This window comes from Ceratotherium simum, chromosome 8 (genome assembly GCF_057802395.1).
Source record: "Ceratotherium simum simum isolate JZ-2026a chromosome 8, ASM5780239v1, whole genome shotgun sequence".
NCBI lineage: Eukaryota > Metazoa > Chordata > Mammalia > Perissodactyla > Rhinocerotidae > Ceratotherium > Ceratotherium simum.
The window spans coordinates 62,026,729-62,054,254 of record NC_141907.1 but is presented as its reverse complement, the minus strand read 5'-3'; the positions used below and the strand labels follow the sequence as shown (position 1 = coordinate 62,054,254).

General features: G+C 39.7%; 1 protein-coding gene across 8 annotated transcripts in view; it reads left to right on the top strand.

Moving 5' to 3' along the window:
• The first annotated feature begins 399 nt into the window (after positions 1–399).
• The window catches only part of CCDC158 (coiled-coil domain containing 158), a 107,445-nt gene continuing 80,318 nt past the window's right edge, over positions 400–27,526 (top strand). For 3 of the 8 annotated variants that reach the window (XM_087434453.1, XM_087434449.1, XM_087434446.1), the window contains exons 1-6: positions 400–569; positions 7,164–7,203; positions 15,908–16,050; positions 22,653–22,870; positions 26,679–26,788; positions 26,902–27,229. In XM_087434453.1, coding sequence (XP_087290579.1) covers positions 15,981–16,050; positions 22,653–22,870; positions 26,679–26,788; positions 26,902–27,229 — 726 coding nt within the window. In that variant the 5' untranslated portion in view covers positions 400–569; positions 7,164–7,203; positions 15,908–15,980. The remainder of the gene's footprint in view (positions 570–7,163; positions 7,204–15,907; positions 16,051–22,652; positions 22,871–26,678; positions 26,789–26,901; positions 27,230–27,526) is intronic. The other 5 variants (XM_087434450.1, XM_087434452.1, XM_087434447.1 and 2 more) reach the window with 4 other exon arrangements.

The window sequence follows — 27,526 nt, the reverse complement described above, 5'->3', positions numbered from 1 at the left end:
TGCCGGTCAGTAGGAATCTGGGAAGAGCATTTGGGGGACAACTGCGGGAATGGCGTGGGGCGTTCGGGTGGGGGGCAGGAGGAGGATGGGGAGACCCGTTAGGAGGCTGTAGAAAAATGAGAGGCCTTGAGTGGCAGAGAGTACAAGTGGGGGCCTGACTCCACGGCCGTTTCTGGGGTACGACTGGCAGGATTTGACTGCCGGCTGGGCGCAAGCAGCCCCCTTAGTCAGGGCTCCTGGGCAGGCGCGGCGCTCGGTTGCCCTGGCGACGGCGGGTCGGGGGCGGAGTTGACGGGGAGTCAGCCCCCGCCGGGCGCCGGCCCAGCACCCCTCCCCCTCCCCACGCCTCGCCGAGGCGCCCAACGGCCGCCCGCGCGGCCCGCGTGGAGGGGGCGGCCTGAGCCCGGGCGCCGCGAGGAGCGGGCGCCGGGGGAGCGGGGCAGCGTTCCGCGCCGCCGCCGAGGAGGAGTCGCCGCGCCGCCGCCCGGTCGACGCAGGTGCGGCCGCCGCGCCTGCCGGCGCCCCCGCGGGCATGCGGCCGGTCTCTTAGGATGAGGCGTTGGTCGCAGGTACAGGGGCGGGGAGCGGCCCCGGCAGGGTGAGGGGTGGGTTGTTCTCCCGAGGACCCGGAGCAGCGCGTCTTCATTTCTGGGACCTTCCAGGCCTCTGTGTTGGCTTTGCACATGGTAGATGCCCCGTAAATTGTTTCTTTACCGAGATGGACTGCTGTTGTTTTCGGGGATCGCAAGACCTCCGGGGACGGTGGCTGTAACTCTGGGACGACAGGGCCCTGTGCAAAGTATTCGATTTGGGGGAAATAACCGCAGAATGCCCTGTCCCAACATTACTGCTAACTCCTGTTCCTGCCCCGCTTCCGGAGGGCAGGGAGAAGGGATGGGAATGACATGGAAGTAAAGAGGACTGTCCAACCTTGCACAGTCATCAGCCTCTCATCCAAAATGAGATTGTATTAAATCCTGTGCAAGGGCCCGTTCAGCTGGAGCCCTCCCTGTAAGCGACATTAGGAGTCTGGCTCTGCCGCATTAGCAGCATCAATCAGAAACAATGAGTTTTCAATGAAGTTCATCCTTTTCCACAAAACTCTGCTCCAAGTCCCCACTTGGGCTGTTCCAGGTTTTGTTCGTTCATCTTGGTGTACCTTAAGGTCAGGGTAAAGTAGAAGAGAAGTGAAGTCGGCTATTTCTCAAGGTTTTTTGACTAGCAACCATTTCTTCCTCTCTCAGGAAAGGGCGGTTCAGGGCCTTCCACTTATCCGAGAGCCCAACTAGTCAGGACTGTTTCTGTGTGTGTCAAGTCATGGGGTGGGGGTGGGGGAGTGATGGGGCGGCCTGGTCCTCTCACCTCGGTACCACACTTACTGTTTTTAATCTTGTACAGTTATCTGCTTGTTTGTGTTGTGGGTAAAATGGTTTTTATGCTGTAGGGATATTATTTACCCCCAAAATAAATTGAGGGCAGAAATTGACAATTTATTTGATATATGCAAAGCCCTTACTATTGTGTTTTACAAAGAGGACTCAGTGTTGTCTAATTAATGTTAGGGTCATTCACTTTAAAACTCCACAATTGATTAAATAGGGCCTCTTGTGAACCATCTTCCCAAACTAGATGGCCCCAAATTATATGGTGTAGTAGGCTGAATAAGGGCCACCCAAAAATATCAAGTCCTAGTCCCTGGAACCTGTTCATGTTCTAAGGAAAAAGGGTCTTTGCATAGATCTTGAAATGGGGAGATTATCCTGGATTATCTGGGTGGGCTCTAAAAGCAAACACAGGTGTCTTTATAAGAGAGGGGCAGAGGAAGATTTGGTACAGACAGAAGAGGAGAAGGCAGTAGGACCACAGAGGCACAGGTTGGAGTGATGAGACCACTAGTCAAGTAATGCCAGCAGCCAGCAGAAGCTGGAAGAGGCAAAGAATGGATTCTTTCCTAGAGCCTCTGGAGGGGGTGCAGCCCTGCCAACACCTTGATATCAGCCCTGTGAGACTGAGTTTGACTTCTGGCCTCCAAAACTATGAGAGAATAAATGGCTGTTATTTTAAGCCACCAAGTTTGTGGTAATTTGTTATGGCAACTACAGGAAACTAGCACCTATGGTCATGCTTATAAATCACATAGAATCAGTCCTGCGTTGATGAGTGTGTTAAAGCTCTCCAGCTAGGGCAGAGACAGGTATAGTACTGGAGACCATTAAATATTTCCCTGAACTCTGTAAATCCTAAGGAGAAGATTTGAACAAGGAATTTGGTAAAAAGAGAAAATAAATTACTTGCCTAGGAAAGAGGTAGTCTAGCACTTAAAGCAATTTTTAAAACTTTCATCTATATTCCTATTAATATATCATGTATTTGCTCTGGTTAAGAGAATAAAGGTACAAAGTGACTGAGGCTTGGTCCTTAGCTAAGATGTTACTGGATATCCATCATGTGTATATCAAATAAGAGTTGCAGACACCTGGGGATTGAGTTCCAGGCCTGGGGCAAGAGGCAGTGCAGAAGTGCCTCCATGTGAGGGGATGTTAAAATCTAGCTAAAAGCAACCTCGAGGCATCTTGAAACATAGGCACTTTGGAATTTTCAGGATGCAGGAAAAAAAACAGTGTTCAGGTTTAATTGATTGACTTTTGGGACCCAGGCAGCTAACTTGCACCCCCACTTTTACCCCACAAAACATCGTGAAAATATTCATAAAAGAGTAGCCAATCCATTTTCTTTTTGATAGATCTTTTTTTGGGGGAGCAGGAAATTGGCTGTCAGCTAACATCTATTGCCAATCTTTCTCTTTTTTTTTCTTTTTTCTCCCCAAAGCCCCCAGTACATAGTTGTGTATCCTAGTTGTAGGTCCTTCTAGTTCCATGTGGGACACTGCCTCAGCATGGCTTGATGAGTGGTGAGTAGGTCCACGCCCAAGATCCGAACCTGTGAGCTCCGGGCCGCCAAAGCTGAACGTGTGAACTTAACTGCTGCACCACCGGGCCGGCTCTCACTTTTGTTTTGAACTGCTTTTTTGAGGTGTAATTTACTTACCATAAAATTCACCAATTTTAAGTGTAAAATCCAATGGTTTTTAGTAAATTTACAGAATTGTGCAATCATCACCACAATTCAGTTTAAGAACATTTCATCACTCAAAAAAGATCCCTCCAACCCATTTGCAGTCAATCCCCAATTCCCAACACCAGCACCCATCCATTTTTGGTCACTGGTCTACTTTAGAGTTAGGTTTTAGTCTCTCTGCTGGGCTACTCCAGTGGCCTCATAACTGGCCTCTGCTTCTACTCAGTGTGTTTTCTACCTAGCTGCTGGAGGATTATATGCCCCTAATTAAAATCCTTCAATGGCTTTCCATTGCAATTTGAATAAACCCCAAAGTCCTTAGTATGGCCTTTTCAAGGCCCCATGAGTTCCACGCCCCTGCCCACCTCACCAACAACTTCTCAGGTTCATTTAGGAAAGGAACTAATAATAAGCACAGCATTCCTTTGGGCACAGTACACAGTTGGCTGTCCATAAGTAGGCCTTTCATCATCCCTTGACTACATGCAGCTTCACTAGCCTTCTTCCTCACCAGTCAGTGAACACTGAGCCCTTCTCATCTCAGTCCTCTGCGGGACTGACTCCTTTTTGTCATTCAGCTCAAATATCACCTCCTCAGAAGGTCCTTCCCTGACCTACCCTAAGTAGCCTCAACTCCGTCTCTCCATATACTACTACCCTGTGTTATTCTCATCATTGCACTTAACCACTCCCTAAAATTATGCTTTTGATTTGTTTCTTTAGTGTCTCTCTTTCTTCATTAGAATATGAGATCCACGAGGGTAGAAACTCTAGTATTTATAGAAGTACTATTCATAGCAGCAATACATTTTAAACTATCAAGATGCCAACAACAGGAATTAATAATTATCGAATGCTTACTATGTGCCAGGCCCTGTGTTAAGTGCTTTATATGCATGAATGATTTAATTGAAGCTTACTACTTTTAATGTGAGAAGAGTAAGGGGAGCATGTTCTCCAAATTCAGTCTCCTACATTAAATTATTTTTTTCAGAGGCGTTGGGCAGTTTTCTTTCTCATTATTAGAACATTGATTTTAAAGACTGCCTCAGTGTACATTGCCACCGGTAATATAGTATTTTTTTTTGGTGAGGAAGATCAGCTCTGAGCTAACATGCATTGCCAGTTCTCCTCTTTTTGCTGAGGAAGACTGGCCCTGGGCTAACATCTGTGCCCATCTTCCTCCACTTTATATGGGACGCCTCCACAGCATGGCCTGACAAGCGGTGCGTTGGTGCACGCCCAGGATCCGAACCCGGGCCGCCAGCAGCAGAGCATGCACACTTAACCATTTTGCCACAGGGCCAGCCCCCCCCACCCCGTAATATAGTCTTTTTTTTTTTTTGTGAGGGAGATCAGTCCTGACCTAACATCCGTGCCAATCCTCCTCTTTTTGCTGAGGAAGACCAGCTCTGAGCTAACATCCGTGACCATCTTCCTCTGCTTTATGTGGGACGCCCCCACAGCATGGCCTGACAAGTGGTGCCTGAGTGCGCACTCGGGATTTGAACCCTGGGCCACCAGCAGCAGAGCGCATGCACTTAACTGCTATGCCATGGGGCCGGCCCCCGGTAATATAGTCTTGAACCTCTTTCTCCACATCCCTAAACACTGAGCTGGAGAGGTTTTTGCTAGGAAGGAAAAGAGGAACAAAAAGAAGAGTATAAATAAAAGCAGAGCCCTAAAAGAGCAGGGCATGCTCAGGACACAGCAAGTAGACTTCGATTGGAGCACAGTATGTGTCAGGGGCGTGAAGATGAAGGAGATGAAGCTGGGAGGGTGATCAGTCAGATCATAAAGGGTCTTGAGTACCAGTCTCAGTTCAAACCTTAGTCTTTGAGCAAGATATGGCAAAATGGCTCTGGTTTTAAAGGAAACTCTTAAAGATTATAAGAAACCGAAGCTAGAAGATCATTTTGAGGTATTTTGTAGTAGGTCTGGCAAGAGTTGATTAAGCATGACAGAATAGTGAGGCTAAAATTAAATTGTATATTCAAGGATTGCTTCCTTATGACTTATGACTACACTTAAGTCTTCTTCACCGAGTTAAAAGATATTACAGAGATAGACTCAACAGAATGTGGTGACTAAGTGGATGTGGAGTTTGAATAGATGAAGCCAATGAAATGTCTAGCTTGGGAAGTTGAGTTTATGGTGTCATTATCTGAGAACACCCTAGAAAGCAGATTAGGTGGAAATGTGAAGAGACCAGATTCAGGATAAGATGAATTTAAGATGACTGTAAACATATATGCAGAGGTGATAAAGGAACAGATACTCATAGAGCCAACTTTTTTTTTAAAGGGAATTTATTTGTCTGGCTCCTTCCTGCCTTGTTCTTTTTTTTTGGTGAGGGAGATATGCCCTGAGCTAACATCTGTTGCCAATCTTTTTGCTTGAGGAAGATTGTCCCTGAGCTAACATCTGTGCCAATCTTCCTCTACTTTGTACGTGGGATGAGCAGTCTGTCAGTCCGTGCCCAGGATCCCAACCTGTGAACTCTGGGCCCCTGAAGCAGAGTGTGCAAACTTAACCACTATGCCACTGGGCTGGCTCTTAGAGCCAAAGTTTTTTTAACAAAATAGCGTGCAACTAGCTGGAAGCAGTGGAATTGTTCCCATCTGGCTTTGCTGTTGACTGAAATCACCTATGCGAAGTCATCATATATTTTTTTTTTTTTGAGGAAGTTTGGCCCTGAGCTAACATCTGTTGCCAATCTTCTTTTTCTTTTTTCTCCCCGAAGCCCCCAGGACATAGTAGTAGATCCTAGTTGTAGGTCCTTCTAGTTCTTCTGTGTGAGACGCCACCTCAAAATGGCTTGATGAGCTGTGAGTAGGTCCACACCCAGGATCCAAAGCAGCACACCCCAGGCTGCTGAAGTGGAACATGCGAACTTAACCAATGAGCCACTTGGCTTATCATATTTTTGGTCTTTTTTGGCTGAATATTTTCCATAGGAAATCATAGAATGTCTAAGTTGGAGAATATTTTAGAAATTTTCTAGTCCAACACTGTGCCCAAGAGAGAATAGGCAGTGACAGTTGTAACCCAACAAATGCTCATCCACCCTCAGTGTGAACACCTCACGAGGAAGTCCACCGTGTATACATTCTAGGTGCTCTAGATTTTAGAAAGTCCACCTCCACCCTGAACTAGAACCTCCCTTTACTTCTGCTCATTAGTCCTAATTGTGCACATAGAATAATGTCATTCATTTTTCCAAAGTGACAACTGCTCACTTAGATTCCACTGAGATATTCCGAAACTCCTAGTTGTTTATCATCTCAGTTCCACTGCTTAAAATTGATAGATCTATTTCTGACTCACAGAATTTCCTCTACCCAGTAATTTTTCTTTTTTTTTTTTTAAAGATTTTATTTATTTTATTTTTTCCCCCCAAAGCCCCAGTAGATAGTTGTATGTCATAGCTGCACATCCTTCTAGTTGCTGTATGTGGGACTCGGCCTCAGGATGGACGGAGAAGTGGTGCCTCGATGCGCACCCGGGATCCGAACCCGGGCCACCAGCATTGCAGCGCGCGCACTTAACCACCAAGCCACAGGGCCGGCCCAACCCAGTAATTTTTCTAATGAAGCACAAGAGCTGTTGCCTGGTCAAAGCATCCCTAAGCAGTGAAAAGCAGTTTAAAGGGTCAGAAGACATTCAGCTGGTCTAAGTCAGTTTGGACTGCACCTAGAGAAAGGCCAAGCCTGGGAATGTAGATACGGGGGGCATGTGCCGGTAGGTGTACTTGCTGTGTATCTCCGTAATGCCAATAAGACCTGTAGCAACAAAATTAGCATTGGAGTAACAGGCCGCATATAATTGAACAAGTTCTGTTGTGCAAACATAGCCTAGATAATTGCCATAGGCTGTTAATTAAAAATATACTTTCCTATACAAGATAAGCCCAAAGGAAAAAGAATTTAAAGGTTTTTGTTGTTGTTTGTGTGTGTGTTTGGTATTGTGAAGATCTTAAGTGATGAAAATGAACTTGTGAATTGAAATTTTTGAAAATAATACATGTTAGATAATAGAGTATTATATATTAATGAGCAGATTTTAAAATATTTTATTTTTTTCAGGTGTTAATAGGATAAGTGAAAAGAATATCCAGATACTAAGGTATCTTTTGTTTTACTTTGGGTTATATTTAAAAATTGTGAACGTACACAACTGATATACTATTTATTATATCTATATCTGTATCTAATGTATTTTAGAACTCGAAGGCTCGAACTTGATGAATGCCTAGGCTGGAATATCTAAGATAGTAAAGCTACAAGGGCTTTATCTCTGTAGTTTTCAAACTCTACCCAGTGGAGCCTTCTGCATTCTATAAAGGTGTCTCTGGGGCAGAGAGGAGGGTGTGTAGCTGGGGCTCTGAAGATTTAAAGAAAGGCTTCCACCGCTTAAAAAAGGATTGGAAAACCCAACTGTAATCTCATTTAGTAATGGTGGAAATTGAGGCTCAGAAATATGAAAAGATTCGCCCATGTTCTCACAGGTTACCAGTGACAGAATTAAGTTTCCTGATTCTAAGTTCTGTGCTTCTTCCCTACTGCCTCCCTACAAGACAGTATTCTGTACTGGTGAAGTATGACCTTAAATGGCTTAATTTTGTATTACATTATAATAGTCCCTGTGTTTACTTAATGCAATTTAAACCCACTTTCTTTCCTGTTAGCGGACTATATGAAACTTATATCTTCTTTCTAGATAAATAGAAATATACAGCCATTATGGGGAAGTGAGGTAGTATACACTGCTTAAATATAAAGACGGTATTGTAATTCATGTTTTACTATCCTACTATGTAGCACGATATACATGTAGATTGAGGCAGGTACTGTATAATAAGTTAACATGAGTTATCTCAATTAACTCTTATTCTTTTGAGGTATATACTCTTTATCTGCATCTTTTAGTCTTATATAGGTTAAATATTGCTCTCAAGGTCACATAGCTAGTAGATCACATAGCTAAGATTTGAACCCTAACAGTCAATGACAACATCTAGAGAGAAAGAATGTGATTGAGAAAGCAGACGCTAAGAGTGGTGTGAGGTTAATAAGCAGTTAATTGTAGCTCAGGCAGTAAGGTGCTGTTGAGCATTAACTGTTCTCATGACATTTCTGAGACTGTACCAGCCCAGACATTTTGTATTTGGATCAATCTTGGGGTACCTTAGAATTTCAAAGGAAAACATACCTGCAGATTGGTTCTAGGAGAGTATGGACGAGTTTTATAAAATCCCCAGTCTCGGGCTTCTGTGAAAGGTAGGATGGTTTACATCCTAGGGGCTTTAGTCATTAGTTGATGAATTGGGAATCTAAATATAACATACATTATATGTAATCTGTACTCAACCAAAATAAAGCATGTGATCTTTTTTTTTTTGCTGAAGAAGAATCACCCTGAGCTAATATCCATTGCCAATCTTCCTTTTTTTTTCCTTTTTATGTGAGCCGCCGCCACAGCATGGCTGCTAACAGACAAGTGGTGTAGGTCCACACTCAGGAACCAAACCCGAGCTGCCAAAGCAGAGCACACTGAACTTAACCACTAGGCTGCTGGGGCTGCCCTTTTTTTTTTTTTTCTGAGGAAGATTTGCCCTGAGCTAACATTCACTGTCAGTCTTCCTTTTTGTTTGTGAGCTGCCACCACAGCATGGCCACTGACAGACGAGTGGTGTAGGTCTGCACCCAGGAACTGGGCCCAGGCCGCCAAAGTGGAGCATGCTGAACTTAACCACTAGACCACTGGGGCTGGCCCGCGTATGATCTTAATTCGAATCAAACTCATTTTCCACTTTATCCTCAAGTGTACATTGTCGTACTTTTTTCTTGTACTTTAAAAAAAATCCTTACTGCTAAACTTCCTTTTTGTCCTCATTCCCTTTTCTTTCTTTTGAAAAATTGCATTAAAAAAAATTTTACTCAGGGGCTGACCCGGTTGCGCAAGCGGTTAAGTTCCCACACTCCGCTGCGGCAGCCTGGGGTCCGCCGGTTCGGATCCCGGGCGCACACCGACGCACCGCTTGGCAAGCCATGCTGTGGCGGCGCCCCATATAATGTGGAGGAAGATGGGCATGGATGTTAGCCCACGGCCAGTCTTCCTCAGCAAAAAGAGGAGGATTGGCAGATGTTAGCTCAGGGCCAATCTTCCTCACACACACAAAAAAATTTTATTCAATTTATTTAAACTAAAAAACAAAACAGTTCACCTATTTCTCCAGCTTCCCGTCCCTGGCCTCTTGTAACTACCAATCTGTTCTCTGTATCTATAAGCTTGGGTTGTTGTTTTGTTTTGTTTTTAGATTCCACATATAAGAGAGATCATATGGTATTTGTCTTTCTCTGTCTGACTTATTGAGTCAGACCATTTTGAGGAGGAATCAAACAATGCAAATTAGAAATAGGACATTGCATTTCAAAAGAACATTTCCTTGCAGATGTTATAGCTGAATGTACAGTCCACTCTTACCTTTCCTCAGAATGGCAAGGCAGCAGATGAGGAATAGAGAGAAGGAAGCAGAAAATACATGGGAGTGAAAAAGAGACAAATCACAATGGGAGACCTATTATCAGGGTCAATTATTATTCAACTCAATTACTTGATTTACTTTAGAAAATAGCCTTTAAAAATTATCCTTTTATGTTTTCTGTATGTTCTCTTTGGGATTTTGTATTAGTCAATATGCTGATGCAGAGAATAGATTCCACCCTAGACAATTTGAGTAAAACGATTTATTAAAGCATGTCAGATGGCTTACAGAGTTATTAAGATGGTTGAATAAAAATCTGTAGGATGAGATTCCAGAAACTATTCTCAAGTCTATACTGCAGGACCAGGCTGCCCAAGGAGCTGCCTATAAAGATAGGACTGCCTCAGTCTGAGCTGCTAAATTCGCTACAGTTACTGGTTCCTGAACTGCATCACTGTGCTCCAATCAGGAAACCTTGTGTGCAAAATCAGGAAGCTACCGCTGTAGTTTCAGGGTCCCACATCATGCCATCTTTTCTACTTATCAAGACACCATTTCTGCTAAATCAGCAAGCCTCAGAGACCGAGTTTGGCCCCGGAACCATGCCACATTTGCTATAATCCAAAAAAACAGAAAAGTAAAATAGAGCATAGATTCTAAATAACTTACTATGGAGACAGTCACATTCTATCACAGTCACAAGAGGGGTCCACCTTCAGTAGCCTTAAGGAAAGAAAGCAAGGTGAGGACTGTTCACATTAGGGGAAGTATAGGTGCACAGCCTTCATGGCCTTTTGGAATCCAAGGAGAAGGGATAAAAACCCAGGAGATACTTTTAAGTCCTTTAGCTGAACTGTATAACAAAAACTAAAGCCTATAAACTATTTTCCTCTAAAAGTCCTTTTTTGTGGTCTCTGGTTTCTAAGGCCTTTTCTGCAACCCTCCAATCAACCAACGAGAGTAGAATCTTCACCTAGCTATTTCTTGTCAGAAATTGAAGGCTCCTTTTAGTGTAAACCTGTTCCTAACTTTAAATTAGGCAGAATTGTTCATCATAAATCTTGGGCATGCCGTAAGAGGCCAGGATCTCATCTTTGTACTTTACGCAGAGATTTAAATCAGACCCATAAGTTCATGTTATGATTTCCAAATCAACAAAGTGCAGTGTTTTAACAATTCTAAGACTTATTGAGGCAAAAAAACCTTCCTTTTTCCAGAAATCCTTAATAATTGAATAAGCTTTATGCCTGAAAATAGGAATAATGTTTCAATTTTTATAGAGTCATGAAAGTAGATAAACATTGAATGATTTGACCAAATTGAGGATGCAGTCAATCTAAAATAGTGAAAATCTGAATTACAAATATTTTTTAAAGACAGATTTCATTACTCTAAGGTAAAATAACTAGCAGCATTGGCAAATAGAAGTACTAAGCATCTTTTTTACAAATAAATGATTGTTTTAAAATTCTTATTTAAGTAAATAAACCTATGCTGTCTTCTTTAAACTATTAATTTTCTAAGAAAAAAATTTCCCTCTGAAGGACTGCCGCTCTTCAGTGGCCTACTACCAATCAGTGGACATTCAATTATTGAGTTTATTACATTCATCATCTTATGCCAGAGTAAACAAACGTGGTTTCTATATCACAATGTTCTAAAGTCAAACCTTCTCCTTTCTTCTTTTCCCTCTTCTCCAACTTCTAGTTCCAGTTCTGCTTACCTTGCTCGTAGGTTCTGTTTCCTGCTTGATACCAAGTTTTTGTGGATTAGTGTATGATTTCCCAACACTAGCTATGATTCTGTCCTGCTCATTCCTTCATGCTTTCGATCTATCTGTAATTTGTGATGGTAACATTACTCAGTAATTTGAATTTTCTTAGGGTCTTTCCTTTTCCTGAAGAATCTCCATATGCATCATTTCAGTGTGTGAGTTAAATTATACAGCAAACATTCGTGATAAAACTTGTTTAAATGAGGGTATTTTTTTCTTTTCCAAATAGCAGTCTCTTCTGTTTAGAACACTTAAATTGCCTAGCAATCTTGACTAACATTCTATTTGTTATAATTCTTTATGGAACGTCTTCCTATCTACTACTTATTTCCTAAAAATGATAGCAGGAAACATATTAAGGTAGAATTTATCTAGTTATAGTTTTGACAGGTGGTACCTCAGTAATCAAAAGGGAGAAACTGTGAGTGACAATAAAAATTCTCTTTAGATCACAGGTTTTTTAAAAAAATTTTTAACACTATGCTTACAATCATGAATTATTATAAAAAGGTAAGCAGTATTTATCTGTGATCTCTTTCCATCACTTTGATGATCCTTGCCTGTATCTGTTGTGTTTTTTTTAAAGAATTAGAATTCTGATTCATTAATTTGATCTATTGTTTTTCTGTTTTCTGCCTCGTTAATTTCTGCTTTTATCTTTATTATTTCCTACCATGTGCTTTCTTTTGTTTTACTTTTTTCCCCCTACCTTTTTATGTTAAAATTTTAATTCACTTATTTTCATTCTTTCATTTTTTATTGAAATAAGTGTTTAAGGCTAGGAATTTTCCTCTTTTCATTGCTTTACTGTATCTCAGATTCTGATGTGTAGTGTTTTCATTATCATTATTTTTCAGAAATTCTTTAATTTCTGTTTATATTTCCCTTATCACACAAGAGTTATTTAATAGAAGGCATTTTAATTTCCAGGTGGAAAGGCCTTTTTGTTTTCGGGTTTCACTTTAAGTTTCTAGTTTTATTACATTGTGACCAGAGGATGTTGTTTGTAACATTTCTGCTTTATCAAACCTACTGATCTTTTATCTGTGCCCTAGAATATGATTGGCTTTTGTGAATGTTCCATTTGCACTTGAGGGGAAGGTATATTCTCTAGTATTAAAGTGTGGTGTTCAATAGATATCCAAAAAGTCTACCTTAGTGATTATTTCATCTAAATCTTTTATATCCTTACTTTTTTTTTGTCCACTTGACCTATCTCATACTGAGAGACTTGTTAAAGTCTCTTCTTATTACTGTGTTTCTAGTTCGTGTTGCATTTCCTATAATTTATGTTGTATCTAAGTGGTTGCTGTGTTATATGGTGTATAGAGTCAGACGTAGTATATCTTTATCGTGGAATGTGGCTTTTCACTTTAAGTGCCCTTTGTCTTATTTAATACTCTTTGGCTTGAAGACTTCTTGGTCTGATATCAGGATTTTAACCTGTGCTTTCTTACTGTTTTCATTTGCCTGGCAAATCTTTGCCCATCACTTTATTTGTAGTCCTTATTTTTTTGTGTGTGTGTGAGGAAGATTAGCCCTGAGCTAATATCCATTGCCAATCCTCTTTTTGCTGAGAAACACTGGCCCTGGGCTAACATCCATGCCCATCTTCCTCTACTTTATATGGGATGCCGCCACAGCATGGCTTGATAAGTGGTGCGTAGGTCCACACCTGGGATCCAAACCCATGAACCCCCAGGCCACCGAAGCAGAGCGCACGAACTTAACCACTACTGGGCCGGCCCCTATTTGTAGTCTTTTTGAGTCAGTGCTGTTTAAGTGTCCCCTTGTATACAGCATACAGTTGAATTTTTTAAAGAGCCAATTTGAAAATCCTTTTCTTTGAATAGGCAAGTTAAATCCCTTCATGTTTATTGACATTACTATTATGTTTGGTCTAAACTCTTTCGTATTATTACATTATTGTCTTGTGTTATAATTACTGTATGTATGATATTGTATTTACTGTGTTTATTTGGTGTTTCTTCTTTACTTTTTCTTTTTAAAATTCTTTTGCCACTTGAGAAAGTTTGTATTTTTGTTCTGGTGGTTACCTTTGCATTAATAGTTTTTATAGTGCACCTATAAACCCCTTTTTTTCTTACTTAACCTTTTGGTTTTTTTCTGCTTTAAATGGTATCCTTTGACAACCAATGACCATCATCTACTTTCCCCTTTTTCCTCTCTTCTCTTCCCATTTTTAGTTACATCTGTTCTTTGTCACACATATAATAAATATTTATATATTATTCTTTAATGCCATTACCCCACCTGTGTTTTAGTCTCAACTCTACAATTGAATATTTAGATCTTCACCATCAGTCCTTTTGCAAAGTTTACCAAGTCATCTTTTTTTTGTAATGTTCATCTTTACCTTTGTTTCCAAAAATGAAAAATTTAAAACCTACAGAAAAAAAGAAAGGATTTTCACCAGTTGTTAACACTTTGCCACATTTTGGGTGGATGAAGCTTCACCCCCTAGTAGATTCTTCAGAAGGGACCCATGTATACAGTGTTCTGGCACATTCAGAACTGTTTTTATATGGCTTTGAATCTTTTGAAGGAGATCTTGGCTGGATATACAATCCTTGGTTTGTACTTTCTTTCCTTATATTTCTTGAAGACACTCCTCTACTGTTGCTTTGCTTCATATGTTGTTTTTGAATAATCTGATGCCATTCTAATCGCTTGCCTTTGTAAATTATTTCATCTTTTTTACCTAAGGCCCTGAGGATTTTTTCATAATATTTAAAGTCTTAATATTGGTTTATTAGGATATGTTTCAGAGTTGATCATTCTTGGTCAATTTTCCCTGGTATGAAAAATGTGTAGATTCAGGTCTTTTTTTATTTGTAGGAAACTGTCTTGGATTATAGTTTTAAATAATAGTTCTGTTTCATTGTTTTGATTTTTTTCTTCAGGGACGCCAGTTATGTTCAACCTCCTTTGCCTGTCTTCCATTTCATTCACTTCCTCTCCAACCCTTTATCTTTACCTGTTTTTATTCTCTTGGTTGTTGTCCTGATTTTCTTCAGTGCCTTTATTAAGTTTTCATTACAATCTCTCCTCCCTTGTGTACTTTGTAATTTGCTCTTCATTTCTGATATAATTTTGTCTTTTTCTTCTCTTTCTTTCCTGACTTCAGTCAACTCTCGTTTCATTTCTTCCTGTTTGTTTGCTTGTTTTATTTGTTTCTTGTCCGCTTCCGTCCTTTGGTTTTACATTTCTGATTCAAGGGTGATTTTTCATATCCCCAGATGCTCACTGGAGATTATTTATTTCAGTTTGCAGTGTTGTGTTACAGTTTCCTTGACTTCATGTTTGTCTGTGGGGTGGGCGAGGGGGGTACTTTTCGTCAGCAGAAAAGATTTTTTTCACCGTTTCCACATTTTATAGTAGTTTTCTATGGATGTGGTCTGCTTTTACCTATTCCTGTTTATTTGGTGGGCAAGATTCCTAGTTTGAGAGTGCCCTCTTCCAGGGAGTTTCTGTTATGGATGGTGGTGGTGTTGCAGTGGGAGGGGGAGGAGGAGGGTTGGCATATGTTGCCTCTTTTTGTTTCTGCTGGTCCTAGAATTTTCCCCTCTCTTTTCCTCCTTTCCCTTTACTGCCATGTATCCAGGGGAGACCACCTCTTCTCTCATGTATCTGACTCTCCTCCAGAAACACTGCTTCTCCTAGGCTGCTACTTCTGGTCCCCGCACACTTTCAAGCCCTTACTGCATAGCCAGGGCTATGGACTGTCAAGTTCCGACCTGTGCTTAGTGTCCTGGCATTTGTTGTTCACTTTCTGGGGGTGAGTTTGTGTGTACTTCCTCTCAGCCCTCTGCTCTCCTCTGCTCCTTTTCAGACTCTTCTCTCCCATTCTCCATACACACTGGCCTGCAATGCTGGCAGGTAGACTGTGGCAGCTCTTTTCGAAAAAAATTTTCTCCCTGCTTACAAATAATTTGAAGGTTGCACTCTTTTCTGTCTTCTAGTGATGCTGAAGGTGTGGAGCCCATGTGGTTTTATTTATTTGTTATCCTTGTTGATTTTACGGTTGTTTTCAGAGGATGAGGGGGACGTTTGGAATTAGGCCACCACCATTGTTCTCCAAACCCAGAAGTCCCTTCTTGGCCTAATCTAAAATTATGAGCACTTTTTGATATCAAAGAATTTTTTCAACTTTTGTATATGATTTCCAAATTACTGATTTGTGATTTTTTTACTAATTCGTGACTTTTTACTAAGGAGATATTTTCTTCCGTTATTTGACAATGTAACTTTATGAGAGACTTAAGAAGAGAAAAACCTGTGCCCCAAATCAGAGTACCAATTATCATAATAATTAGAGTATTAGTTTTTGATTTTCAAGGTGTCTTTAATAAGCCACGTGGCCATTAAAATCAATAATTTTTACTTATTAATCACTTAATTCTATGTAATAAAATATTTCTGTATAAATATTTTCTTGGTGAAAAATTATTTACTGAATTTCAGATATGAACAAAGTCAGTTCCTCTTCTATGAATTTTTTTCACATAATACCTTATTAATAAAGATTCAATCTCTGTCTTTTATAGATAAGAACTTAAAGAACCAAACAGGGAAGCATTCATATTGCAAGATCTCTAAGAACAGGTAGCAATATTTAATATGGAACAAAAGGCTTGTGAATCAAATAATGAAGATCTTTTATCAAGTAGTGGCATCACATCCAATGGAGGTATGTGTTCTCTATAAAACAAGATGGGAAAAAAATTAGAATTAAGCAGTCTCATAATATTCATTCAAGTTGCTGGGGTTTTTTTGTTTTTGTGAGGAAAACCAGCCCTGAGCTAACATCCGATGCCAATCCTCCTCTTTTTCCTGAGGAAGATTGGCCCTGCGCTAAGATCCATGCCCATCTTCCTCCATTTTATATGGGAGGCCACCACAGCATGGCTTGATAAGCGATGTGTCGGTGCGCGCCCAGGATCGAACCTGTAAAACCCCCGGCCACCAAAGCAGAGCGTGCACAGTTAACCGCTGTACCACTGGGCCGGCCCCCCAAGTTGCTGTTTTTAAAGATGTTTTGGTTTTAACCGTGCAGGGCACAGACCTTGGTCATGAGTGTTTACTATGTTGGTTATAGTTCTACTTTTTGAGGAAGCAATTGTTTAGTCTTTTAAAAATAGCATATCTATTTTTTAGTGTATGTTTACATTACTTTTTTGGTTTAAAAATTGTTTCCATGTTGAGGCACTTCACCACATTCCATGTCTCCCTAATGCCTTCTTTTCCTCGGTCCACTCTAAGCCAGAATTTGTATCATTTTGACTTCTTTTTCCTTACCCACCGCCACATCCAGTCAGGCACTAAGTCCTGCTCCTTCTATTCTCAGAAATGTCTCTTGAATCCATTTTTCCTTCTCTTTACCCATTCCTACTGTCCTATTTCAGGCCCCCATCACCTCTGACTGAAATTATTTCAATCAAGAGATAGCAGTCAGGAAAACAGACACAGGTAGAATAAGTAGGCAGAAGTTAATACGGGGAATTGGTAATACAGGTGTTGAAATAGCTGAGAAGCCGCACAGGGGATGGATGAGATGACCCAGAGATTAGCAACTGCAGGAAGCTGCTACCAGCCTTTGGGCTAGAAGGACCATGAGAAAGGGAACTGTTCTAAGGGCATAGAAGCAGGAGCTGGAACCACAGAGAGGGCTGCCTAGAGGGAGCTGAAGCCACCAGAACTGCCAAAAGCCCATCTGAGGTGAGAGGGAGCAATACCTTAGCATCTCACCTCCTCCTGCCTTCTGGTCTTTTCCCAGCACCTCCTGTTGTGAACCTACCAGGAAACAAGTTGGGAAGAGAGCCTGGGAAAAGTAGTTCTCTACAACACACAGCAGAATAGGGGAAGGACAGAGAATGGATTTCCTGGCAATCAGGCAAATGCACAGTCCTGACTGCGTTCCCTATCTTCTCTGTCATCTGAAAGTATGCATCCAGAGTTTATTCTCTATTACAGGTCTGTTGTTTTGCTGGTCTGCTTAAAAACCTTTGTTTTAGCAGCCTTATTTTGTAAAAGCTTCTGCTTCTGAGGATGCTCATGCCATCCAAAGATGCCATCGTCACCTCCACCCTACTATACCCATCTCCCCTGCCCACTTCCTCACCTCCTTGCTTATGCTGTATTCCTCATACTCATCACAGGCACTGGCACTTAGCTCACGGGTTGTCTTTCCCTCGTTAGGTACATGATCATCTGATAATATCCTTGTCCTCATGGGTGACCCACCTAAGATCTTAGACTCGCAGCTTCTTGACCTTTATAGTTCTTATCATTTTGACCTTTTCTCTAGCCACCCACTTCCCTATCCTGGGTCTTACTACTAAGAACTGTTGGACTTCTGAAATCCAGCCTCCTGTCTTCTAGCACTCTCACTCTCTTAATTCCTGCAACACCTATTTTTCTGCCTTGTGAGGGTAGTGCTTCTCAACTATCGGCCCATGTCAAAATCACTTTTTGAGATTTTAAACATTTAAATGGCTTAGATCCACACCTGGAGGTACTGATTCAATAGGTCTGGAACAGGGCTTGGGCACCACTGGTTTTATTTTGTTTTTTTTTTAAAGCTCCCCAGATGATCCAGATTTGCAACAAAGGTTGAGAACAACTGCTCTAGATTCTGCCATTTTCTCCTAAATTACCAATCTCTTCCTATCTTTATTTTCTTTTGTATCATTCATTATTCCAGCCAATCACTTGCCAATATCCTCAACTTCCTTTTTCTCTTATTTTTCTGTTGCATTTTTACTTGAAAACCCCAATCCTTATTAGGCTGACTGCCTTCTCCATTTTTGTACTGGGATGCTGGAAGCTTCTGCTAGAGAAAATACGCAAATGTGGATTTTTCACCAATTTGCCACTTCCAAGTTATAATCTCCCACCTTAGCTGGGTCCTTGATGCTGCTGAGGAATCTTTCTCATGATCTTAGCCAGTTGTCTCTCCAATTTCCCACAATGCTTATTTCAAAATTATACCATTCTCAAGTCCCTTACCCCACCACCTTCTTTCTTACTCTCTGATAACATCACTTCCTAATTTCCAGAGTAAATAAAGCCATTAGCCTGGTGCTCTCTTATCGTCTCATATCCTGCCCCTAAGACCCACCATTTTTCACAATCTATGCCTCTTTCCTTCATAGTTCAATGGAGGAGGCAGCTTCTTAATTTGCTACCCATGCTTTAATTCCCATCCCCACCATCACCACCTCAGCATCCTCAGAGATTTGGCTCCAGCATCTCTGCAGAATCTCTGGCCCCACTCACTCTGATATCTTCAGTCTCTTCCTCTCCATTTGCACTTATCCATCAATATAAACGTGCTAATCTCTCCCAGCCTAAAAACACTGATGAGTAAATAGGACAAACCAAAACAACAAAAAATAAAACCTTTTCTTCAATGCCTTCCTTATCTCTTCTTTTCTTCATAGCTGTGCCTTCCGGAAAACAAGTCTGTATTCACTTTCACGTCTTTACCATCCATTCACTCTGCAAGCTACTGCCTTATGACTTCTGAACCCAGTTATTCCAATGAAGTCCAGTGGCCACTATGACTAGGTTTCCCTTTTTTCGCTAAATCCAGTGAACTCTTTCCCCTCAACATTTTATTTTGAATTTTTCCATAATGGTAGAAAAATTGAAAACTAGTATATTGAATACCTTATTTACCCTTCAACTGGATACACTAATTGTCCACATTTTATCATATTTGCTTTATCTCTTTACCTACAATTTATGTTTCATTTTGCTGAAGTTGAAGGCATCGTGGTTCTTGCCTCAAAACCTGAACGTACATTTCAGAATAAGGATGATTTTCTGCATCACCACATTATCGTCTCTAAGAACATTATTATCAATGCAGTATCATCTAATTTGTATTAATATTTAAATTTCCCCAGTTGTCCCCAAAAAACTCTTAGTTAGCTTTTTTAAAAAATGTAATCAAAGATCATGAATTGTATTTGGTTGTTTGGTCTCTTTATTCTCTTTAAAAATATAACCATCCTCTCTCTCTCTCTTCTTTTTTTTTGTTTTTGTTTCTCATGGCATTTTCTTTGAGAGTTCAGACTAGTTGTTTTATAGAATGTCCTACATTCTAGATTTTTCTGATTGTTTCTCATGTTTAGATTCAGATTAAACTCATTTGGCAAGAGTTTTGCATAGGTGACGTTGTATGCTTTTACATCATACTTTAGGAAACACATAATGTCAGATGCCGCTAATTAAAAGTTATATTTTCCCCTTTATAATTAATAAGTAATCTGTGGGATGGCCTTTGAGACCTTGTGAATATCCTAGTACTAAATAACCTTTCATCCAAACCATCTCAATGGTTTTAGCATCAATTGAAGATCCTTCCCTGAATCAGTTATTGTATTGATGATTTTATTAGCTGACGTTCCTCAGGACAGAAAAGCTTTCCTTTTATTATTATTACTATAGATCCATAGATTGTTTTTTAATTCAAAGTGCTATAATGCATTGCTGTCACTATTGTTTTTGATGCTCAGTTGTATCAAATTTGGCCAGCCCCTTTAAGGCAACTTCTGTGTCTTTTTAAAACATGACCCTACTTCATTGCTTTCTGGTACCTCAATATGTTCCAGGCTCACACTGTACTTTGCAGGTTCCCCCAGACCTGGAATCAGCCATTTCGCTAAGGAGCCCTGGTTCCTTTTAGTAGGGAATAGTATTTAGAAACCAAGATTTCATGTGCGTATTGCTACTGAAGTGTCAGTGTGTCTAGGAGCATTCAGTGTCTAAAGCTTGGAAATAGACTTTTTTGAAATCATAAATTCACACTGATAACTCAAATTCAAATCCAGTACCATAGAGTTCTTCCCCATCATCCCTCATTCTATATCTGTATTTCCCCTACTGTGAAAACTCTAGTTTCCAAAAACTTCAGTATAATTATTCATTTTCTCTCTTCTACAGAACACACAAAATAATTTCAGAATTATAACAACACTACCATATTAACAACTTACCTACTAGGTAAAGTTCACTGAGGCCATACGGTCAGGGTACTGTGTTCCAAAGTTATTTGAAGGAAATATTTTCTCTGTGGGTTTATGTTATCAACTTACTGTGCTGTTAGGTTTGTTTCTGTTAGTATTCAATTTCATGTTATTTTTATTTCATTTTATTTTTTCGATATGTATGACATGTATATGGCTCAAAAGTAAAAACTTTATAAAAAGGTATATTCAGTAATCTTGCTGCCATCTCTACCCCTTCTATTCTGTTTCTACTCATTCCTATACCCTGATAGATAACTGTTTTCACAAGTTTCTGTCTTAGTCTTCCACTGTTTCTTTTTTGCAACATTAAGCAAATGCTATACATACACACATGTGTACATACACACATACACTCTTATTTCTCCTTGCTTACAAAGAGGAGGGAAATTGATCTCCGCCGTAAAAGAGAGGAGTATCAAAGAATTTGTGGACATATTTTAAAACCACTACATTGCCCTCTGGTCACAAATTATTTACATTTCTCTTACACGCAAAATATATTCACTGTCTCCCAAGAAGGCCTCTAACAGTCTGATCCCATTACAGCATCTGCTCGAAGGCCAGAATCTCTTTATCTAAATTAGATTCAGATTGGATGAAACTCCTCAATTGTAATACCTTAAATACAGCTCCTTGAGTAGGGTTCCTCTTAATCTGAAGACCTGTGACACCCAGCATACAATGGTGGCAGGCATAGGATAACCACTGTCAACACTACCATTCAGAAAGGGGAAAACAGGAAGCACATGGGTCCATTGCAATTCTGAAATCCAGCTGGGCACAGGTTGACCATTCCTTGATTAGAACTCAGGTCTGGGAATAATTCTCCATGGGTCTTGGCTATATCCTCTGGACTCTTGGGTCTGACTATGAGTCCTCCTTCGTTTTGTGTGAAAGGTAGCATATGTTTTCAGCTGAGTGGTTTTCTCAGCCTGCTTATAGAAAGGCTTTTTTTCGTCTCACACTATCTCTGTCCCTCAGTCCAAACCAGCAGTGCTTCTTGACTACAATTCTCTAAAATCTTTGTGGGTCTTCTGTGAATCTTACTGTGTTTCACTTCCTTTGTCTTCCTTTAAATATTAGTATTTCCTCAGAGTACTCTTCTTAATCCCATTCTCTTTTCACTCTACACTGCCCCTGGATGATCCCATTGACTCCAAGGATTTACTAAAATTCATATGCTGATGATTCCCAAATCCTGCTCTCTGAAGCAAAACACGCTCTTGAACTTCAAGTCCATGTACAGTGTTTGCAAATGAAACGTCATTACTTGGATGTTGCTGAAGCTCAAAACCCAAGAGAAATCTTTGACACCTCCCTCTCTCCCACTTACCACATGTATTTCTCAAATCCATACCCTTGCATCTGTCACCATTGCCTCTGTTCTATTTTTATTTTTATTTTTTTAAAGATTTTATTTATTTTATTTTTTCCCCCCAAAGCCCCAGTGGATAGTTGTATGTCGTAGCTGCACATCCTTCTAGTTGCTGTATGCGGGACTCGGCCTCAGGATGAACGGAGAAGTGGTGCCTCGATGCGCACCCGGGATCCGAACCCGGGCCACCAGCATCGCAGCGCGCGCACTTAACCACCAAGCCACAGGGCCGGCCCATTGCCTCTGTTCTAGAGCAGACCCTTGCCACTTCTTGCCTGCATTATTGAAAGCTTTCTCCTATTTGGATTCTCTGCCTTCAGTTTTTTCCTCCATCCAATGCATTCTCCACACTGATGCCGGAGAGCCTCTTCAAACCACAGACCTAGTTATATTACCCCCTACTTTCCACTCCATTAATGATTCCCCAGAGCTTTCAAGATGAAATCTAAACTCCTTGGCATGACCACAAGACCCTTCATGATCTGACGTATATTTTCATTCTCGTATCTGGTGATTACTTTCTTTTCAGCTGGAATATGCCATGCTTTCTCAAGCCTCTTCACCAATAATTATGGTGCTCCCACTGCCTGGAATGCCTTTCCTCTTCTGTCCTCCATACTAGTTAATTCTTGCTCATCGATACTTCAGGGTTCATTCAGCTCAAGTGTCACTTGAACATTATCAAATAAAACTCCCTCCTCATCCCTAAGCCACCTTTTTACCTTGTGCTCACCTCTCTCAGAGCTCTTACCAATCTTTCTCTTGTTTGTTTTCCCCATGAGACCTTGGGCTCCTCGGAGTTCAATAAGGAATCACCTAGAATAATGTTTGCCACAAAATTATTTAATAAGTTAATTAATTGATCAATTCCTTAATATTTAGGTTCTTCAAGTCCGTTTTTTATGTCGTCTATTCGTGGTACAATAATTGAAAACACATCTTCAGTTGGGACATTGACACAAATTCCTTTTTTCCCTAAATATGAAGTGGAACTTGATTCTCATAGAAAAGTCATCCCTTACCCTGGAAAAGAACACATTGAACGTGTTTTGGAAGAATATTCACATCAAGTCAAAGATTTGCAGAGAAGACTAAATGAAGTGAGTTGCATTCCTTCTTCTAGTACTTTATGCCATTTTGGGATGACAGTGGAGCACATTGCCTTAGAATAGAACCTAAACTTCCTGGAAGAAAAACTTAACAATGGATTTATTGGTTAAACTTGTTAATTTGGTCTATGCCTTCTATTTTAGTATTAAAAATTGGGGTGATGAAAAGTCTATATACCTATCTTTCTTTTGTTAATAATTAGTCATAATGCCTTGGTTTCATGGTAAATTTTAATGAAACTTGAATAGTTCAAAATGTTATAATTAATGACACTTGTCTGTAATTATAATTAATAGTTGGTTCAGGCCTGCTCTCCTGCTGTCATAATACCTGGTTTTTCTGTACAAAGCAGTGGTAGGAATAGATTTTTAGATGTATGTGTATACATGATAGCCACATAGTATATGGAAGTTATTTGCTAAAAATTTTAAGTAGACCTTATGTAGAATCAAGCTGGCTTTGGCCAGCTTTACGATTGCATGTGTCCTGTTTGTCTACAGCATAAAAGTCAAACTTATCATCGGATACAAGGCCCTTCATGATATAACCTCTCCTTGTACATTTTAGCCTCGTCTGCTACCTGTTCCCCATATGTACCCTCCATTCCAGCAGTATCAAGCTACTTGCTCTTCCCTTGATGTACCATGCTATTCTAGACCTTCATGCCTTTGCCCGGGCCATTTCCTCTTCTTTACCTTGTCTGCCTGGCAAATTCTCATTATCCATCAAGACTTGGCTCAAGCATTTCCTTCTCCGAAGCCTTTCCTCTAGAGAGCATTAGGTGTGTTCTTCTCCATACAGCCTATGTGCACTTGTTTCTTGTAGTATTTAGTGCATTTTATTGTATTCATTAACACATTGTTCTACCTTATCAGATGTGTGAACACTTTGAGGAAAAAACTACAACTTTATTAAGTGCTGAAAATTATATACTATTGGATTATATACAGGGGATACAAAGATGAATAAGATAGGACTCATAAAGAGTCCATAGACTTGAAGGGGAGCTGGTATACAAACAAATAGTGACAATACCTTATGATAAGTACACTAATAAAGATGGATGGATGGACAGACGGACGGATGGATGGATAGATAGATGGATGAAGCACAGAGGTACCAATGAGGGAAAGAAACAGTGTCTTAATTCATTTTCTATGTCCATCCTCTGGCAGAGTATCTGACAGTTGATTGGCTCCCAATGAATATGTAAGTCAGTAAATAAATAACAGGGCTATTTGGGTACTTGTAATATTTAGCATGAACCTCCTATATAACAGATATTGTACTAGGTACTGGATATATAAAGATGGAAAAGATGTGGTCCTTTCCATGTACACATTTACAGTCTTGTGGCTGAGATATTTAAAATAGAAAATGATAGTAACAGTGAGATCTGTGCTACAGTAGAGGTAAGCAATGATGCTAAATCCAATCGATGCTTTATGTTCCTTATCTTAGTTGACTTTTCAACATCATTTGACACAGGTGACTATCCTTTTCCTCTTGAAGCACTCTTTTTTCCTAGTTCTTATGGAAACATACTCTCCTGATTTTCCTCAAGCTCATTCTTTTTCAGTTTCTTGTTCCAGCAAAACCCTCCATAGATAGTCATAGTGATTCCCATGACTTCTGTTGCCATTTATACACCAGTGAATGCTCAACTTATATTTCTAGTGCAGACCTCTTATCTTAGCTTCACACCAGTTAGTATACCCACATACCGACTTGATATTTCTACTTAAAATGTTTTTCAGGCTCTATAAACTCAACATTTCCAACTGCATGCATGATCTTTCCCCCAAAACTACTCTTCCTCCAGTATTCCTTCTAACTATATATGGTGCCACCTTTATGTAGTTGTGCAAGGCAAAAACCTGATTCATTCTTGATACCTCTTCCTCTTCCCTGACATCCACTTTATCACCAGGTCCGTCCAATATACCTCGTATATATTTCTCAAATCTGTTTCCATTTCCACTGTTACCATCTGAAGTTCAGACTACTGTAATCATTCATCTGGACTATAAGAGGTGAAGGAAAAGGGACTTACCTTATATTGACTATATAAACGTTGTCAACTGCAGAATCAGGTAGTATCCTATTACATTTTCTTTCCTGTGTAGTGTTTTGTTTTTCTGGTGGTTCCTAATTGCCTTTCTTTTTCCTTATATTATTTGCCTTTATCATATCCTCATTGAAAAAAAAAAACTGTCATATAGGTTCTATCTCAAATTCTCCTTTGACCCACGACTCTTCAGGAGTCTTCTGTCTTTTTTTCCAGTCTAGATGAGTTTCTCCTTAGTTCTGTTGTATAACTATTTTCCTGAGACTCCTATCATTGCTTTCCTGGTTGGATCCATGATTTCCAGGATTCACTGTTTCCTGTCTTCCTCTTTCTTGATCTGCTTCTTCATAGAGTCAAAGCACATCATTAGAGACTTAAGAAAGAGTGTATAGGACATACATTTTATGAATCTTGGCATTCTTAGAATGACTTTAGCTGGATAAAAAAATCATATTTTCTCAATCCTTTGAAAATACTATGCTCTTGCATTCAGTAATGCTACTGAGAAGTAGATGTCTGTCTGATTCTTGTTCCTTTATAGATGATATGTTTTTACTTAATTAAGGTTCATCTTTGGAAGCTTTAGAGTTTTCTCTTTATCTCTGAAATTTCACCATAATGTGCTTAGGTGTGGATTTTAGTTTTTTCATTCACTGTGCTGGGGAGTCAGTGGCTCATTTTGGTCTGCAGATTCATGCCCTTCAGCTTTGAGGAATTCAGTTGTGTTTTTTCTTTGATAATTTCTTTCCCTCTGTTTTCTCAGTTCTCTCTTTCTGAAGCTCCTGTTAGTCACATATTATCTCCTAGGTTGAACCTCTAAATCTCTTAGCTTTTCTTTCAAATTTTTTGTCTACTTTTTCTACTTTTGGGGAGCTTTTCTTGACTTCCAACATTTCTATTGCGACTTGTTGGTTTGCAAACATATTTTTAATTTCCACGAATTCTTTCTTCTCCCCTGATCACTTCTTTGGCATAGTATCCTGTTCTTACTTTATGGCTGTAATGTCTTTCAGATTTCTCTGCAAATACAAGTTTTAGGAAGTGTTCTTCCATTGTTGCATTAATTTTGTTTTTTGGATCTTTTTTTCTGAGGGTTTGCTTGTTTGTTTAATCTTGGTCTCTGGGTTTTTTTAATAATCTTCCTTCAGTGGCTTTTGGTTTTTTTGTTCATAACTCAAGGATGAACAATGAGAAAGCTGATGGCAAGCTCTCTATTCATGAGCAGAACTAGATGGCTTTGCTTTGGGATGGTTAGATGGGCATCAGTTGTTATGCTGGAAGATGTCTCAGTGCCTGATTTAAGAGATATTAGTGAATTTCTTTGTAGTAGAACACCTTGATTTTTGGGTGATGGTAGTCTGCTGTCAAGTATTTTAAGTGGGTTGGAAGTGGGAGTTGACTTTTCTGGAGAGAATTTCAATCAATTCTCCTGTTTTCATGAACAAATCTTATTCCTGTCTCTATCTTGAGCCAGAAGTCAGATTTGTTTTAGAAACAGTGTTTTGTTTATAAAGTAGAGAATGGATCAAAAGAAGGGAAGCTTGAGAGAATGGGACTAGTTAAATTATTCCAGTTATCTAGGTGTGAAATGATTAATTAGGCCCTGAACTATGGTGAAGGGGGAAGGAAGTACACATAAAAGTAAATTAATATATAGTTTTTTGGAAATTATTAGCTATAAGGAAATATGTTCCTCTAGTGAAGACTAATTTGCATGGTATTATTTTCAGAGCAATGAATTGCATGAGAAACAAAAGTTTTACTTACGACAGTCAGTCATTGATTTGCAAACCAAACTTCAAGAGATGCAAATGGAGAGAGATGCCATGGCTGACATCAGGTTGGGATTTGTTACCTGAAATTATTTTAAAGTTTGACTCTTTGTAGTATAAAACTACTTGTGTGAATATGAATTTTATCAATATTATTTCTTCTTTTTCATTTATTTCATAGACGAAGGGAGAGTCAGTCCCAGGAGGATTTAAGAAATCAGCTTCAAAATACAATTCATGAACTTGAAGCTGCCAAATGCCTTAAGGAGGACATGCTGAAAGATAGCAACACACAGATAGAGCAGCTAAGAAAGATGATGCTTAGTCATGAGGGAGTGCTTCAAGAAATCCGATCAATCCTAGTTGACTTTGAAGAAGCCTCAGGCAAGAAAGTCTACGAACACGACACCATGTCTACTCTCCACTTCCGCAACATGGGCTCAGCCATTAGTAAAATCCTAAGAGAATTAGACACAGAGATTTCTTATCTTAAAGGGAGGATATTTCCAGTAAGTGGTGAGAACACTACTTCAATTTCATATTAAAATTCATTAAGAGAATAGTATTAGGTGTATAAATTTTTAAATTCTTGAAAGTAAGCCAAGTTCTCATTTTTGTTCTCTAAAATAACAATTTACTTCCACAGTGGTCTCTCAATAAATAAAGGGAACTAGCTTGGTTTACCTATATAGCTTCATGAGAGTATAACCAAAGTAAAAAATTTCATAAAATGTAGTGATAGAATGTATCTTATTTTAATATTCTATTTGCATCTTTCTAAAGCATTCCTTTAGTTGTAAAATCTC